Source organism: Myotis lucifugus, unplaced genomic scaffold (genome assembly GCF_000147115.1).
Source record: "Myotis lucifugus unplaced genomic scaffold, Myoluc2.0 scaffold_49, whole genome shotgun sequence".
Lineage (NCBI taxonomy): Eukaryota > Metazoa > Chordata > Mammalia > Chiroptera > Vespertilionidae > Myotis > Myotis lucifugus.
The window spans coordinates 6,463,244-6,478,054 of NW_005871097.1; the positions used below are offsets into that span (position 1 = coordinate 6,463,244).

Consider the following 14,811-nt stretch of genomic DNA (forward strand, 5'->3'; position numbering starts at 1 on the left):
CACTGAGCGGGTGGGACCATTCCCACTGAGCGGGTGAGACCTGTGATTTCCTTCTAACAAATGGAATATGGCCAAAGAAATGGGCTATCACCTCCCTGGTTAGGTTACAAGAAACGGTGACTTCTGTCTTGCCAGCAAGCTCTCTCTCTCTTGGCCTGGCCAGTGTGGCTCAGTGGTTGAGTGTCGACCTATGAGCCAGGAGGTTACAGTTCCATTCCTGGTCAGGGCACATGCCCAGGTTACAGGCTTGATCCCCCTGTGTGGATCGGGCAGGAGGCAGCCGATCCATGATTCTCTCTCATCATTGATGTTTCTCTCTCTCTTTCCCTCTCCCTTCCTCTGTGAAATCAATAAAAAAAAATATTTTTTAAAAAAACAAAACAAAACAGAAAAACCTCTCTCTCCTGCTGGCTTTGATGAAGCAAACTGCCATGTGGGAGAGTCCATGTGGCTGAGAACTGAGAGCAGCCTTCGGCCAACAGCCCAGAAGGAAGCGAATCCTGAAAGCAACCACATGAGTGTGAGCTTGGGGTTTCTCAGAGACTGCAGTCTTAACCCCAAGAGATGCCCGTGGCCCTGGTAACACCCAGATTGCAGCCTTTGAGACGCCCCGAGCAGAGGACCTGGCTAAGCCAGACTGCACTCCTGACCCACAGAGACTACAAGATAACAAATTCTGTCATTCTACGCCAGTACGTTCTGGGGTCATTTGTTACACAGCAATAGCTGGCTAAGACAGAATAGTCATTGCTGTGCCTTTGTCTTACGTTGAGAAACCATGATTTCGCATCAGTTAGTATTGCTTAATGGAGTCAACATACAAACTGTTATACCGCGAATTGTTTTCTGTTAGGACCACATTTTTCAGACTTTGCCAGAACAAGACTTCCGCCTTGGGGTTGTCAGGCCATTGGAGGATGGAACTCTTGCAGATTCTCTGCCGCAGCCTCAGATACTGAGAGTGTTGCAACACTGGCTCCAGCAGAATAAATACAATCACGTCCATGTTTTCATCCATCAGCCTCTGCAAGGCCAAGTAGAACGCTGTTTTGAAGCTCCAGCTTCCGGCATACTTTCTGGTTAAAACAAATATCGTTTTCTTGCTTTGGTTGATGCTCTGCATGAGGTTATCAATAATGGCCAATCCCGGGTCCCAATCCCGCTCCTCCAAACACAGCAGCACGTTTTTCTCTTCACTCTCTTCCAGGTGGAAGCGCAGCTCATTGATCACCCAGTCCGTAACGGAGGCATCTTTGGTGTCGTAAGACACATAAGCATCATAGAAAGTTTGGGATGTGGAAAGAGACCTATAGCCTTTGACCTTGGCTAAGCACACATGATAAATAAACCAAACATCCCAGTAAAACCAGTGGTGAGCCAGAGCCGCCAACATAACCGTGAGAGTCAGGAAAGATGTGAAGAAACATAATATGGCCGCAATGGTGTCTGAAACACACGCGGTGAGCTCTAGAGTCACAATACTCTTCCCTATTTGATCCCCAGGACTGCTGCACGTGACATCTGTCAGCCGAGGAATTGTGACATTCAAATTTTCATCCATCCATCTTAGAAAATCTCCCATGTCACAGGTGCAGTCAAAGGGGTTTCCATCTAGTCTCAAAAGGGCTAAGTTGCTGTTCTTGTTCGTCTGAAACGTCGATCTGTTGATCATCTTGAGCTTGTTGGAACTTAAGTCGAGGGTTACCAGGCTGCTGTTTTCTGAAACGAAGCCAGAGGGCATGTGGGCAATTAAGTTTTCACTCAGTAGCAGCGTCTGAAGAGAGGATGTGATTTTAGATAGGCTATCTGTTAAGTAATACAGACAGTTTCTACTTAAGTCAAGCAACTGGAGCTGAGGAAAGTGCTGGAGTAGCGTCCAGTTGAAGAAACGTAACTTATTATCATTTAGATACAGCTTGGTGAGGTTCCTGGGCAGGTTAATGAAGGCTTGTTTGGGGATACGCTCAAGGTTATTGAAGGATATATCAAGCTCTTCCAGCACGTTGAGATTCCTGAAAATGCACACGTACCTCTTATCTGCAGCCTTCCACAAAATATCCAGGCGGTTCCCACTGAAAACTAATTGTTTCAGGGAAGTGCTGCTCAGGTTGTACTCCGTCAGGGTATAAATGCTGTTCTGACTCACATTTAAAACTTTCAGCTTCGTTAAATTTTTAATAAAACCCAGCCGGTGTGTTACCCCTGCGATTTGGAAATAGTGTTCATTGTTGCTCAGATCTAGCACTTCTAACTCAGGCAACTCGTTGAAAGCACTATCAGCATCAAAGTCCAGTTTATTGTGTGAAAAATCCAAATATTTGAGTTTGGGCAGAGCTGAAAACTCACTCCCATTTAATGCTTGACCATTGCCATTCGAAGACAGATTTAAGCAAAGGATGGGAGGGAAATCTTTGAATTGCTTTTGCCCAATGAAGAAAATGTTGTTCAGGCTTAAATCGATGGCTTGGCCATAATGTTCACATTCTGGCTTTATTAACGGTTTGGTGCTGTGATAAAAATTTGAATGGGGGTCAAACTCGCTATTGGCTGAGCGGGGTTTGAGGACGTGACTGTGGCCCGAGGAAAGACGCGCACTACTTTGCCTATTACCATTGACCAAGGGTGAAATTCTGTTTGCCGACAAGTAAATGACTTTCAGATTGGAGAAGTTGTTGAAAATGGTAAAATCGATTTGATTAATAAAGTTAACGCCCAAGTTGATTGTCGTTAAGTTCGAGAGGTTCCTCAGGGGCTGGAAATCTTTATACCGAAGTTTCTGGAACACATAACCCTTTAAATGCAAAGACCGGAGATAGGTAAGATTCGAGAAGTTTGGGGAAAGAGTAATAAACTCTAAATATTGTGCCTTTATATAGTTATAAGACAGGTCCAGTATTTCTAAGGAGAGCAGTTTCGTTAGAAATTCCCCAGAGGCGATTTCTGGTACCAAGTAGTTGAATTCAAGATGCAGCTCCTTCAGATCAGGCATCTTGTCAAACCAGCTTGAATTGATCTTCCGGAGGGAAGTGCTAGAGAGGTTGAGATATTCAAGTTTGGTCAAGTTGTCGAAAGCGTTGCCATCTATGAAAATGGAAGCATCTCCTGGGCAAGGTGTACAGGGGAACGGCGCGTTGAAGCACCTTGGACAGTTCCCGCTCAGATCGAGGACCGTTAGATTTCCCAGGTTCTCCAAGTCCGCTCCATGGACGGCATTGATGTTGGTGTTGCTAAGATACAGTTTCGTTAGGGATCTTGGCAGGTTGCGGGGCACCCTGGAAAGGTTATTGAAGGACAGCGTGAGCTCCTTCAAGTTGGCCATCTCCTCGAAGGCCCCGTCAGCGTTAAAGGTTTTATTACACACGTTGCCAAAATAGCAGTTCCAGCCCAAATTGAGAATTTCCAAGTTCATCAGTCCAGAAGTGCTGTTTTTAGTGACTGAAATGATGTTGTTTTGAGTTAGGCTCAGCCACCTCAAAGACCCCGGCAAACCAGAGGGTATTTTGTCTAACTGGTTGTTCTCAAGTAGTAACACCGTTAGCTTTTGCAAGTTGAGGAACGCCCCGTCGGTGATGTTCATGCCTTTTTTATTTCTCTGGTAATTTTCAAAGTAGGGCGGCAGCATGGCGTTGCGGTTGAGGTTGATGGTGGTGAGATTGTGCAACCTCTGGAAGGATCCGTTCGTGATGCGTGTGATGGAGTTATCAGACAGGTCTAGCTCCGTGACATCTGGGCCCACGGTCTGGGGGACTTCTTGCAGTCGCCGGTTGTTGCATCCCACGGTAACAGAGCTGCCATTCTGTATTTTCTCGTCGCAAGGAAAGCTTCTTCTCAAATAATTGGTCTCCGTGGAGAAGCCACAGGAATCTGAGGTTAGCAGGACAAGGCAGGTCAGCAGCAAAGACGGAAGGGTCATGTTTTCCTAAGGAAAATCAGAGGTGGGGGCACAGTATTAGAGTAGCAATATCTGCCGGGTGTCTCCTGAGGAAATTAACAAGGGGGTCACCATACTTTGTATGGCTCTTGAAGTGGGAGTTCTCTTAACCACAAAATAAATTGCATTAAAATGGGTTCAGAACCATTGTAAGTTTTCACTGTGTTCAGCTTCATGGTGCTATAGAAGTTGAAGATGGCTCGGCCGGCGTGGCTCAGTGGTTGAGCATCAACCTATATACCAGGAGGTCATGGTTCAATTCCCAGTCAGGGCACATGCCCGGATTACAGGCTCAATCCCCAGTGTGGGGTGTGCAGGAGGCAGCTGATCCATGATTCTCTCTCATCATTGATGTTTCTCTCTCTCTCTCCCTCTCCCTCTTCTCTGAAACCAATACAAATATATTTAAAAGAAGAAGTTGAAGATGGAGCTGAGATTTTGATGATGAGAAAACCTGGGAAACTCTTGCAGAGATATTCATCAAGGTGCCTCCACCCCCCACAATGGGCTGATGCTGAACCATGGCTCATGCTAGAACTTTAGCACAGCAAGCTCTGTAGCTATCGTTTCAACCTGTTAATATAACACTTGATGAAACTTTGGCCAGTCCCAAGGAGGGTTCAGATCCAGCTTCTACTACAGTATCATTCGTGATCTCCAGGTAGAGTGATCTCTACCATAGCTCCACAGCCACGCCTCGCTATTGGCATTTCCCACAAGTTTTCTACGCCTCCATGGTGGTACGCGCTAAGTTCTCTTATTGCCTTACGTGACAGGAAAGTGGATCCCTTCTGTTGATAATCACAAGAACAAACAAAGTGCCTGTTATTGTGCGAAGCACATACATGTTCTCACCCGTATCGATGCTCGCAGCTACACGGCCAGACAGGTTCTATTACCGTCCATATTGTGTAAGGGCAGGAACAAAGTCTGAGCTTAAGCAACTCTCAGAAGGGGATATATTGCAGAGTGGGGCTTGGGTCAGTGTGAGTCCAACATCCTGTTTGTAACCACTAGCCGTCACGCTACACAAGCCCGTTTTGAAATCTTCCTGCCATAGCAGCGCCTCAAACGCAGACCAGCCATTTTCAACCACTTGCATCTTGTGGCGCACAGAAACCATCTACTAAAGGGCTGTGGCACACCAACAATTATATCGTATTTTTTTCCGGATCTGACAAAAAATAGGTGTAACTTTCATTGATTTACATAAAAATTAAAGAACTAACAGTAGTTACCCATCCTTTTTGTTCCAGTGACTTTTTAAAAATGGGGTTTTTTAAAATTGATTTTTAGAGAGAGAGGAAGGGAGAGGAATAGAGAGATACAAACATTGATGAGAAACATCATCAATCAGCTGCCTCCTGCACACACCCCCCCCCACTGGGGATGGAGCCCCAAACCTGGGCATGTGCCCTGACTGGGCATGTGCCCTGATCAGGAATGGAACCAGTGACTTCTTGGTTCCTGGTTTGACGCTCAACCACTGAGCCACACCGACCGGGCACAACGTGACTTTAAAAAAATCAGGTGCCTATGCTTGTATATAAGGATTTCTGGTACCAAGAATTCGTCAATCAGACACAATCTTATATGCAACCTGACCAATAAGATGCAACTTTATTACATGACCAATATATTTATGGTTCAAAGTCCTCTTTACTTAATGCTTAATGCTTAACTTTTACTAAAAGAAAGCCCCGCTTTAGCTGGTGTGGTAGACAGGATTTGAAGATGGCCCTGTGCCTTTTGCCCCTGATGTTTCTGTGGTAATTATGTTACATTGTGTGGCAAGATGGAGAAGATCGGGTTGGACTTACTGGTAATCTAATCATATGCACCTTTAACAGCAGAGTTTTCTCTGCTAGTAGCAGAAGGGAGAGTCAGAAAGATGGGAGGCAGGAGAAAAATGGGACGCACTCATGCTGACTTGAAGATGGACGGGGCTATGGACAAGGAAGGCAGGCAGCCTTGAGCGGCTCCCTGCTGGCAGCCAACAGGAAATGCCACCCCAGCCCACCCCATTTGACAGCCACAGAGAACTAAAACTGCCCTGGCTGGTTTGGTTCAGTGGATAGAGAGTCAGCCTGAGGACTGGAGGATCCTGGGTTCAATTCCAGTCAAGGGCACATGCCCAGGTTGTAGGCTCGATCCCCAGTAGGGGGTGTGCAGGAGGCAGCTGATCCATGATTCTCTGTCATCATTGATGTTTCTATCTCTCTCTCCCTCTCCCCTCCTCTCTGAAATCAATACCAAAAAAAAAAAAAAAACAAAAAACAAAACAAAAAAAAAAGAACTAAAGCTGACTGACAACCCGAATGACCTTGGAAATGGATCCTTATCCAGAGCCTCTAGCTGAAAGTCCAGCTTGGCCAACACATTGACATTGGCCTTATGAGACATAGAGCAGACAAGCCAGACACGCCTACCCAGCCTCTGACCTACAGGAAGTGCAGCTAATAAGTGGGTAGCATTTGAAACCTCTAAATGTGGGGACTATTTGTTATGTAGAAATAAAAAAAAGGTCTGGATAACATGTGTGAAGAGAGGTTTCATGGCTTGAAAACTGGCAGAGGCCACCACAGATCCGCAGGCTCGGCGTCTCCCCTGGGAGACACAGGGGCGCCAAGCGGCCATGAAGCTTGGGGACATGAGCAACTTTGGGAGGTGACCCGGGTTATGTTATATTTGCTTGGCATCTAAGCACACATAAGCCTGGGTGAGTTCCAAGTGTGAACATAGCTGGATTCGGAAGGCACTTCCCGATTCTTCCCTGTCATTTCCTAGCGAGGAGGTGGCCTGAAAGTCTGTGTGATTCCACGCATAGCTTAGTCATTAGCTCTCCGTCTAGGGCAGTGGTTCTCAACCTTCCTAATGCCGCGACCCTTTCATACAGTTCCTCATGTTGTGGTGACCCCCAATTTCATGGTTACAAATTGAACATAATGAAAGCATAGTGATTCATCACAAAAACAATATGTAATTATAGATGTGTTTTCTGATGGTCTTAGGTGACCCCTGTGAAAGGGTCATTCGACCCCCAAAGGGGTCGTGACCCACAGGTTGAGAACCGCTGGTCTAGTGAGTTAGACATGAGTTAAACTCAACATCACACCATTTCAACTGTGACACCAAGAAGCATGTGATACCATAAGAGCCCAAACAGAGGAGGCTCTGACCTGCTCAGGGGGGCTGGGAAAGATTTCCCTGAGGAAGTGAAGCCTCAGCTGTGATTGGCATGCATAAGGCAGAGAGAAGTCCAAAGACTGGGCCAGCAGATGCAAAGGCCCTGAGAGCATTCCTCCAAGTTTCCCATGCTGTGCCTTCAGAGGAGTCTTGGATAGGAAGCAAGAGTGCCAGGGTGTGGCCCTAGCTGGTGTAGCTCAGTGGATAGAGCATCGGCCTGCGGACTGAAGGGTCCCTGGTTCGATTCCGGCCAAGGGCACATGCCTGGGTTGTGGGCTCAATCTCCAGTAGGTGGCATGCAGGAGACAGCCAATCAATGATTCTCTCTCATCATTGATGTCTCTCTCTCTCTCTCTCTCTCTCTCTCTCTCTCTCTCTCTCTCCCTCTTGGCCACACCCAGGCCTCTGGCTACCAAGAGTTGTGGCTCCAAAATGACTTCAGAGGAAACCAGGTCCCAGACAGAGTGAGAAGGAGCCCAGGGAGAACTTGCTGTCAGTAGGAGGGAACCATCCAGCCTGGCAGGGGACAAACGGCAAGTCTGCCAGTAAATGAGAGAAATAACAACAATGAAAAAAAAGAAGAAGAAAGAAGAAGAAAGAAGAGAGAACTAGCAACTCTACAAATAAAATAGAGGGGAAAGGGCAATTATGCAAAGAAGTTGGAAAGTGGAACTATGCAAATAAAACAGAGAAGTTGAGAAGGAGAGAGGAAGGGAGGGAGAAAAGGAGGGAGGAAGGGAAGGGGAGAGGAAGAGGGGGAGCGATAGAGAGGGAGAGGGGAGAGGGATGGAGAGGAAGGGAAAGAGAGAGAGAGAGAGAGAGAGAGAGAGAGAGAGAGAGGAGAGAGAGACTTCAGCTGTTTGAGCCTGACAACTGAAGGTTCCCATTAAAGTGACAGTAAAGGCTAGGACCCTCCAAGATCAGAGAAGGCACAGGAGGCGACCACAGCAGACAAGGGATGTGGAGGAAGGTGAGGACGATGCCCAGCGCAGGTGGTTGGGCCGTGGGTGACAGAGCAGAGAAGCCTCAAGGTCAGCCAGGGAGAAGCCCATTCACATCCCGGCGGCCTGACTCTGGAAAGGGGGCAGCAGCCATGGCAGGGGACTGGCTAGGGGCCTTCAGGGGAGGTTGGAGCCTTGCCCTGCCGGTCCCCTCCCTGAGACTTACTATCTCGAAAGGTCGAATCCAGAGCCGTGGGTTCAGGCCTCCAGGCATGACCGAAGGCCCGGACAACTGCCAAAGAGAAAACACGAGGGTGAAAGAACAGTCAGCGTCTGGAGTGTGGAACCCCGACCTCCTGGCTCCCCGGGTTCTGGGAACTCCGGCAGCCACGGGCTCCTGAGCATCCCACTCCAGCACCCCCAGCAGCAGACTGGAGGATCTCACTGGGAAGACAGACAGGCACAGTAGCAGGGTCACGAGTCCACAATTTAAGGGGACACTCAAAAACTTAGTCATTGGGATAAACACTATTTTAAAAAATTAAAACACTTGACAGACAGATAGCAATATTTAATTTAATTTAATTTATTGATTGACTGTTAATCCTCACCTGAGGCAATTTTTCCATTGATTCTTTTTAGGGAGAGTGGAAGAGAGAGGGAGAGACAGAGAAAAACATCAGTGTGAGAGGAACACATCGATTGGTTGCCTCCTGCACATGCCCCAACCAGGGCCAGTGATCAAGCCTGCAACCGAGGCACGTGCTCTTGAGCGGGAATTGAACTTGCAGCCCTTGGGTGCAATGGCCAATGCTCTAACCACTGCTCAGGGCTGGTGTAGGGTTTCTTTCATTCACGCAGGTCCTGTCTGGCACAGCTTCTCAATCCCCTTTTTCATTCTGAAATTCCAAAAGGCCTGAGCGCCAGAAGATTTTGTAAATGTATTGGGCAGCAAACCCTGGTCTGGACGGACCCAAGGCTACGGTCATCTTGATTTAGCCACTCAGTGGAAACAGCCTCAGCGTGACCCGGAGCGCTGGGAGTGAGCTGTCATGTAGCGTGCAGTACATGTTATCTCGCTAAAATAAGAATTCTCATCGTTCACACAACTCTGATCCACAGGTGTCCGATCAGGGATTGTGGATCAATACTTCAATCTCCTTTGGTGCGGACACGTCAGCAAGTCCTGAATTTTCCTCAGCGTATGTTAAATCAGGAAATAGAATATGGCTGTTGGCGGGGCCAAGCTGTGGCGTTCATGGGCCTGAGGCACTTTGGCCTCCATGGCCCCCTTCTTCCATTAAAAAAAAAAACAGTAACGATTATATTTTATGATCCCTTTGGTAAAAAAATGAATATAGCCCTAGCTGGTGTGGCTCAGTGGATAGACCGTCAGCCTGCGAACTGAAGGGTCCTGGGTTCGATTACAGTCAAGGGCACGTACCTCAGTTGCAGGCTCCTCCCCGGCCTGTGCCCTGGTCAGGGCTCATGTAGGAGGCAACCAATCGATGGGTTTCTTTCACGTCGATATTTCTCTCTGTCTCTCCTTCTCCCTTCCACTCTCCCTAAAAATTAATGGAAAAATATCCTTGCGTGAGGATAATAAAAATGAATATAATTCAGGCTAGATTATATTCATTATTTTGCTGATTTCTAAAGCAATTATAATATTTCCTTAAAGTATCATGAACCTGCCCTGGCCGGTAGCTCAGTGGTTAGAGCAACAGTTTGCACACCGAAGAGTCTTGGGTTCAATTCCTGGTCAAGGGCATGTACCTGGGTTGCAGGTTTGGGCCTGGCCCTGATTGGGGCGTGCGTGCGGGAAGCAACCAATCGATGTGTCTCTCTCACATCAATGTGTGTGTGTTTTCTCCCTCCCCCCTCTCTCCCGCTCTCTCTAAAAATCAATGGAAAAAATATCCTCAGGTGAGGATTAACAACAACAATAAAACTCGTCATGAGCCGCAGGCCCTGTGCCTTCTGTGCCTAAGGACAAGTCGGCCCTGGTTGCCAATGAGGGCATAACGGGCTCAGATCAGGCCCCCAAGACAAGCAGCAGAGACTTTCTGGAAAGCAGATTCAGTACTAGACTGGGAGCTGGTGACGTAACGGACCAGCATTGCCTGGAAGTGGCAGAACAGAGGGTCAGAAAAGGAAAGTGTCGCAGGTTGAACTGTGTCCCCCTACAAAGGCACGTTGAAGTAGGGTGAACCTCTGGACATATGAATGCGGCCTTATGTGGAAGTAGGGTCTTTACAGATGGAATCAAGGTCATACTGGGTTAGTGGGCACCCCAATCCAATGACTGATATCCTTCTAAGAAAAGGGATATTTGGTCCTAGCCAGTTTGGCTCAGTGGATAGAGCACTGGCCTGCGGACTGAAGGGTCCCGGGTTCGATTCTGGTCAAGGGCACATACCCGGGTTGCAGGCTTGATCCCCAGTAGGGGGCGTGCAGGAGGCAGCCGATCCATGATTCTCTGTCATCCTTGATGTTTCTCTCTCTCTCTCTCTCTCCCTCTCCCTTCCTCTCTGAAACCAATAAAAATCTATTGGACATTGGAGAAGAGGGACATTGGATACAGGCAAACACAGGAAAGAAGGCCACTCGAGGATGGACGCAGTGATCAGAGTGAGGCAGCTACAAGCCAAGGACACCGAGGACTGGCCTACTCCCGGGAGGCAGGAGAAAGGCATGAGACGGTTTCCCGCTGAGCCCACGAGAAGGAACCCCCCCCCCCCCCCCCCGTGGACAACACCTAGATGGCGCACTTCTGGCCTCCGCTAGGGGAGAGGAGACATGTCTGTTGTTTCCAGCCACGAAGTTTGGGCGACTCTGTTATGGCAGCCGCGGGAAGCAGAGTGAGAGCAGAGAGCAGGTAAGTGAGTGTTAATGGAACTCACTGTCAAGAGAAGTTCAAGCTGCCAGCACAAAGCCCTTGGGCTGGACATGGCCTTGGTGAGCTCACTGCGCAGAACACCCTGAGGGTGACCAAGTCTGCGTGGTCTGGACCTTTCACCGGGTGTGGCTTTGGAACACCCACAAAAAATCCAGACCCATGTCTTTAGACAAAGCAATCTGCCTAACTTCCCCTCCCGGCCCAAGCAAGTTGTTGCTGGCTACGGAGGAAGCGATTTCACAACTGTTTTCCTATTTTCTGTGCAGAGTCAGTTCTTCGGTTAGGTCCATGGCACATGAAAAGCCAAAACTCCTCGGGTTCCGAAGGAGCCAAATAGTATAATAAAAATGACCTGTCCCACCCGGCCCGGGGGCTCAGTGGTTGAATGTCAACCTATGAACCAGGAGGTCGCGCTTCGATTCCCAGTCAGGGCACATGCCCAGGTTGTGGGCTCCATCCCCAGTAGGAGGCGTGCAGGAGGCAGCCGATCCATGATTCTCTGTCATCATTGATGTTTCTCTCTCTCTTCCTCCCTTCCCCTTCCTCTCTGAAATCAATAAAAATATATATTTTCAAAAACAAAACACAACCTGTCTCAGTCCTTGTCTAAACCTTCCTTCTCAACATGGACCCCAAAAACACAATTTGAAAAGACCAGCGCAGTTGGAAGAACAGCTCGGAGAATCTGCCTTAGCTGAGGATCTCTGGGACTCAGAGTGAGCCAACGGCCACCCCCAGGACCCAGCCCAGGAGGGGGGTGAGCGCTGAAGGCAGGGCAGAGACTGGGTTCCAAAAGACTGACCCCACCCGGCGATGCCAAACTCAACCCCGCAGGCTTCCCCACACCATCTAAGGTGAAGGGGGTCTACCAGATGCCCAAGGCTGCCTTTCTGGGATCAAGCGCTTCTTACCCTTTCACACCCATGTCCTGGGTTGCCAGCAGAGATGTCACAACAAGCGTCCTTCCTTCTCTCTTTTAAAGGCTTCCTTTACCAAGATGTGATTTGCCCAGCTGCCCAGATGCACCCCTTTCTCAGCATGAGTCCTGCTGATTGCCCCCTAACACTATAGGGCAGGGGTGGGCAACCTTTTTGTGAGTGCGTGCCAAAAGCAGCAAAATCCCTGACTCAAAATTCTTCTGCGTGCCAACCCTAATTTTTTGAGAACATGTTACGCCTACTTGATATCTCTGAAGGTGTACGTATGTGAACAACCTTGAAGAAATAATAAAATTCATTCGAGCGACAAAAACACAGTATATGATGATGAAAAATACATTTATTTTTTAATGTATACATGCTATGTAAAATTATTTATTTATCTAAGATGCACCTACACTGGGTTTATCTGAAAAATAAAAAAGTCGATATTAAGAAAAAAATTGTCAATGGAAGATTATGAGAGGGTTTCGCGTGCCAGCAAAAGTTACTGGAGTGCCATGTTTGGCACGCGTGCCAGGGGTTGCCCACCCCTGCTATAGGGTCAAGAGGACCTATTGGTTATAAGATGTGATTCATCCCCCAACTGGATTACTTAGCTGCTTGGCCATGATGTGGGATTCAACCAGAACGGAATTTTTGCCAAGCAAGAAATATTTCTCTCTCTTTTTTAATCCTTACCCAAGGATTTTTTAAAAATTAATTTTGAGAGAGAGAGAGAGAGAGAGAGAGAGAGAGAGAGAGAGAGAGACGTAAGAGAGACACCTGGATTGGCTGCCTCCCACACGTACCCCAACTGGGGCAGGGATGGGGCATGCAACCCAGGTATGTGCCCTTGACTGGGTATCAAACCCATGACCCTTTCGTGTGCAGGCTGATGCTCTACCACTGAGCCACACCACCCAGGGCTATTTCTAATTTTTAAAGGGTGCTGATTAATTTGTAGTTGCCTATGTTGACCACTGATGATATATTATGAAAATAAACTAATAAAGAAATGGTTGTGCAGATAGGATTTGTCACCTGAGATGAAATTTACATTTAATAATAGATACTTTCTTTTATCCACAAATACCATATTTTATCCAAATTTGATGGACTCATGAACAGCTTTGGAAGATGAAAGAACCTCTATCACATTAAATGGACACATCAATAAACAGATGGATCCTGATTTTACATAAATAAAAAATATGAAAGCCCAGCCAGCGTGGCTCAGTGGCTGAGCATCAACCTATGAACCAGGAGGTCAGGGTTCAATTCCTGGTCAGGGCACACGCCCGGGTTGCAGACTTGATCCCCAGTGTGGGGCATGCAGAAGGCAGCCAATCAATGATTTTCTCTCATCATTGATGCTTTTCTCTCTTTCTCCCTCTCCCTTCCTCTCTGAAATCAATAAAAATATACATATTTTCTTAAAAGGATTCTTTCTTTTTAAAAAATATGAAAAATTATGCTATTTGAATTCTGGGAAATATGGCAGGGAACACTTGGTGAGTGCTTTACCACGAGGCAAACATTGGGTTGAGTGCGAGTCACGCATTTTCTTGTTTAATTCTCCTACAAATCAGAAGCTCCCATTTCGCAGACTTGGAACGTGAGGCTCAGAGAGTCTACTTTGCCCAACATCACTCGGACAGTAGGTGGCAGAGCTGAAACTGAGCCTACACGTAATTAACAGACTGGTAGGGCTGCAACCAAAAGGCTAGTTGGCAATGATCTGGTTTCCATGATCAGCAACGTCCTCATAGCCATACCTGGAACCTTCAGGATTCAAGTGCCGGCGGATTACCCACAGTGCCTTTCTGCACCCCTCAGTCTATCACGGAGCACTCTGTAGTCCCGTAGAAAAACTAGAAATGCACTGATTTTCGCCTTATGCACCCACCGGCAGCTCATGTAGCCACCTGAGCAGGCCACACAGCCTGCGCTTGCTAATGCGGACCCAGAACCATGGGCTGTGCATCTACATTACTGTGTCCTTATAGCCCTGAATAGTCATAGTTCAAAAATAACAAATCCAGCATCTCCATTTATTTATTTACTATTATTTTTTAAAATATATTTCTATTGATTTCAGAGGAAAAAGAAGGGAGAGAGAGATGGAAACATCAATGATGAGAGAGAATCACGGATCAGCTGCCTTCTGCACACCCTACACTGGGGATCGAGCCCACAACCCGGTCATGTGCCCTGACCGAGAATCGAACCCTGACCTCCTGGTTCATAGGTGGATGCTCAACCACTCAGACATGCCCGATGGGCTTTTTTAAAAAAATTATTCATTTATTTATTTCTGAGAGAGAGGGAGAGAGAGAGAGATTTGTTGTTCCAGTTATTTATGCATTCATTGGTTAATTTTGGTATGTGCCCTGCTTGGGGATCGAACCCGAAACCTTGCATATGGGGATGCTGCTCTAACCAACTGAGCTACCTGGCCAGGGCTCCGGAACTTTTCCTTTGCTTTCTGAAATCAAGCCAAGGGGCTCACGAAGAAGATGCAGGTCTTCCCGAGGACTCGTCACCCCTAAAACACACTGTGCTGTTTAGTGCCAGGACCACAGGGCCGTCCTGTGCTGCTCCAGGCGGCGCTTCTCAGCTGTGGCTGCACACTGACATCCCTGGGAAGCTGGAAAGCTACAACGCCCCGCCCCCACCCCCACCCCACCCCATCTCACCCCCACCCCAAGATTCTGATTTATTGGGCCAGGGCTCAGCCTGGTAGCACATTTCCTAAAAGCCTCTGTGTGATTCTGATACACAGTCAAGGCACTTGACAAATATCAAGTTGACATGGACTTCAATTGCCATTCCATACACATCATCGGCCCCGACGGCCCAGTTCTCTGTGGGCCATGGAGGTCATTCTAAAAGCATTACAACATTTTAGAGTACGATTCATTTACATTCCAGTTC

At 47.6% G+C, this 14,811-nt stretch overlaps 1 protein-coding gene and 1 pseudogene across 1 annotated transcript in view; both read right to left on the bottom strand.

Moving 5' to 3' along the window:
- Nucleotides 1-328: 328 nt before the first annotated feature.
- TLR8 (toll like receptor 8) overlaps nt 329-14,811 on the bottom strand; it is a 15,989-nt gene continuing 1,506 nt past the window's right edge. The window contains exon 2 of the mRNA XM_006088606.3: nt 329-3,919. Within this exon, the coding sequence (XP_006088668.1) occupies nt 794-3,913 (3,120 nt within the window). The 5' untranslated portion in view covers nt 3,914-3,919 and the 3' untranslated portion in view covers nt 329-793. The remainder of the gene's footprint in view (nt 3,920-14,811) is intronic.
- LOC106697136 overlaps nt 13,601-14,811 on the bottom strand; it is a 20,606-nt pseudogene continuing 19,395 nt past the window's right edge.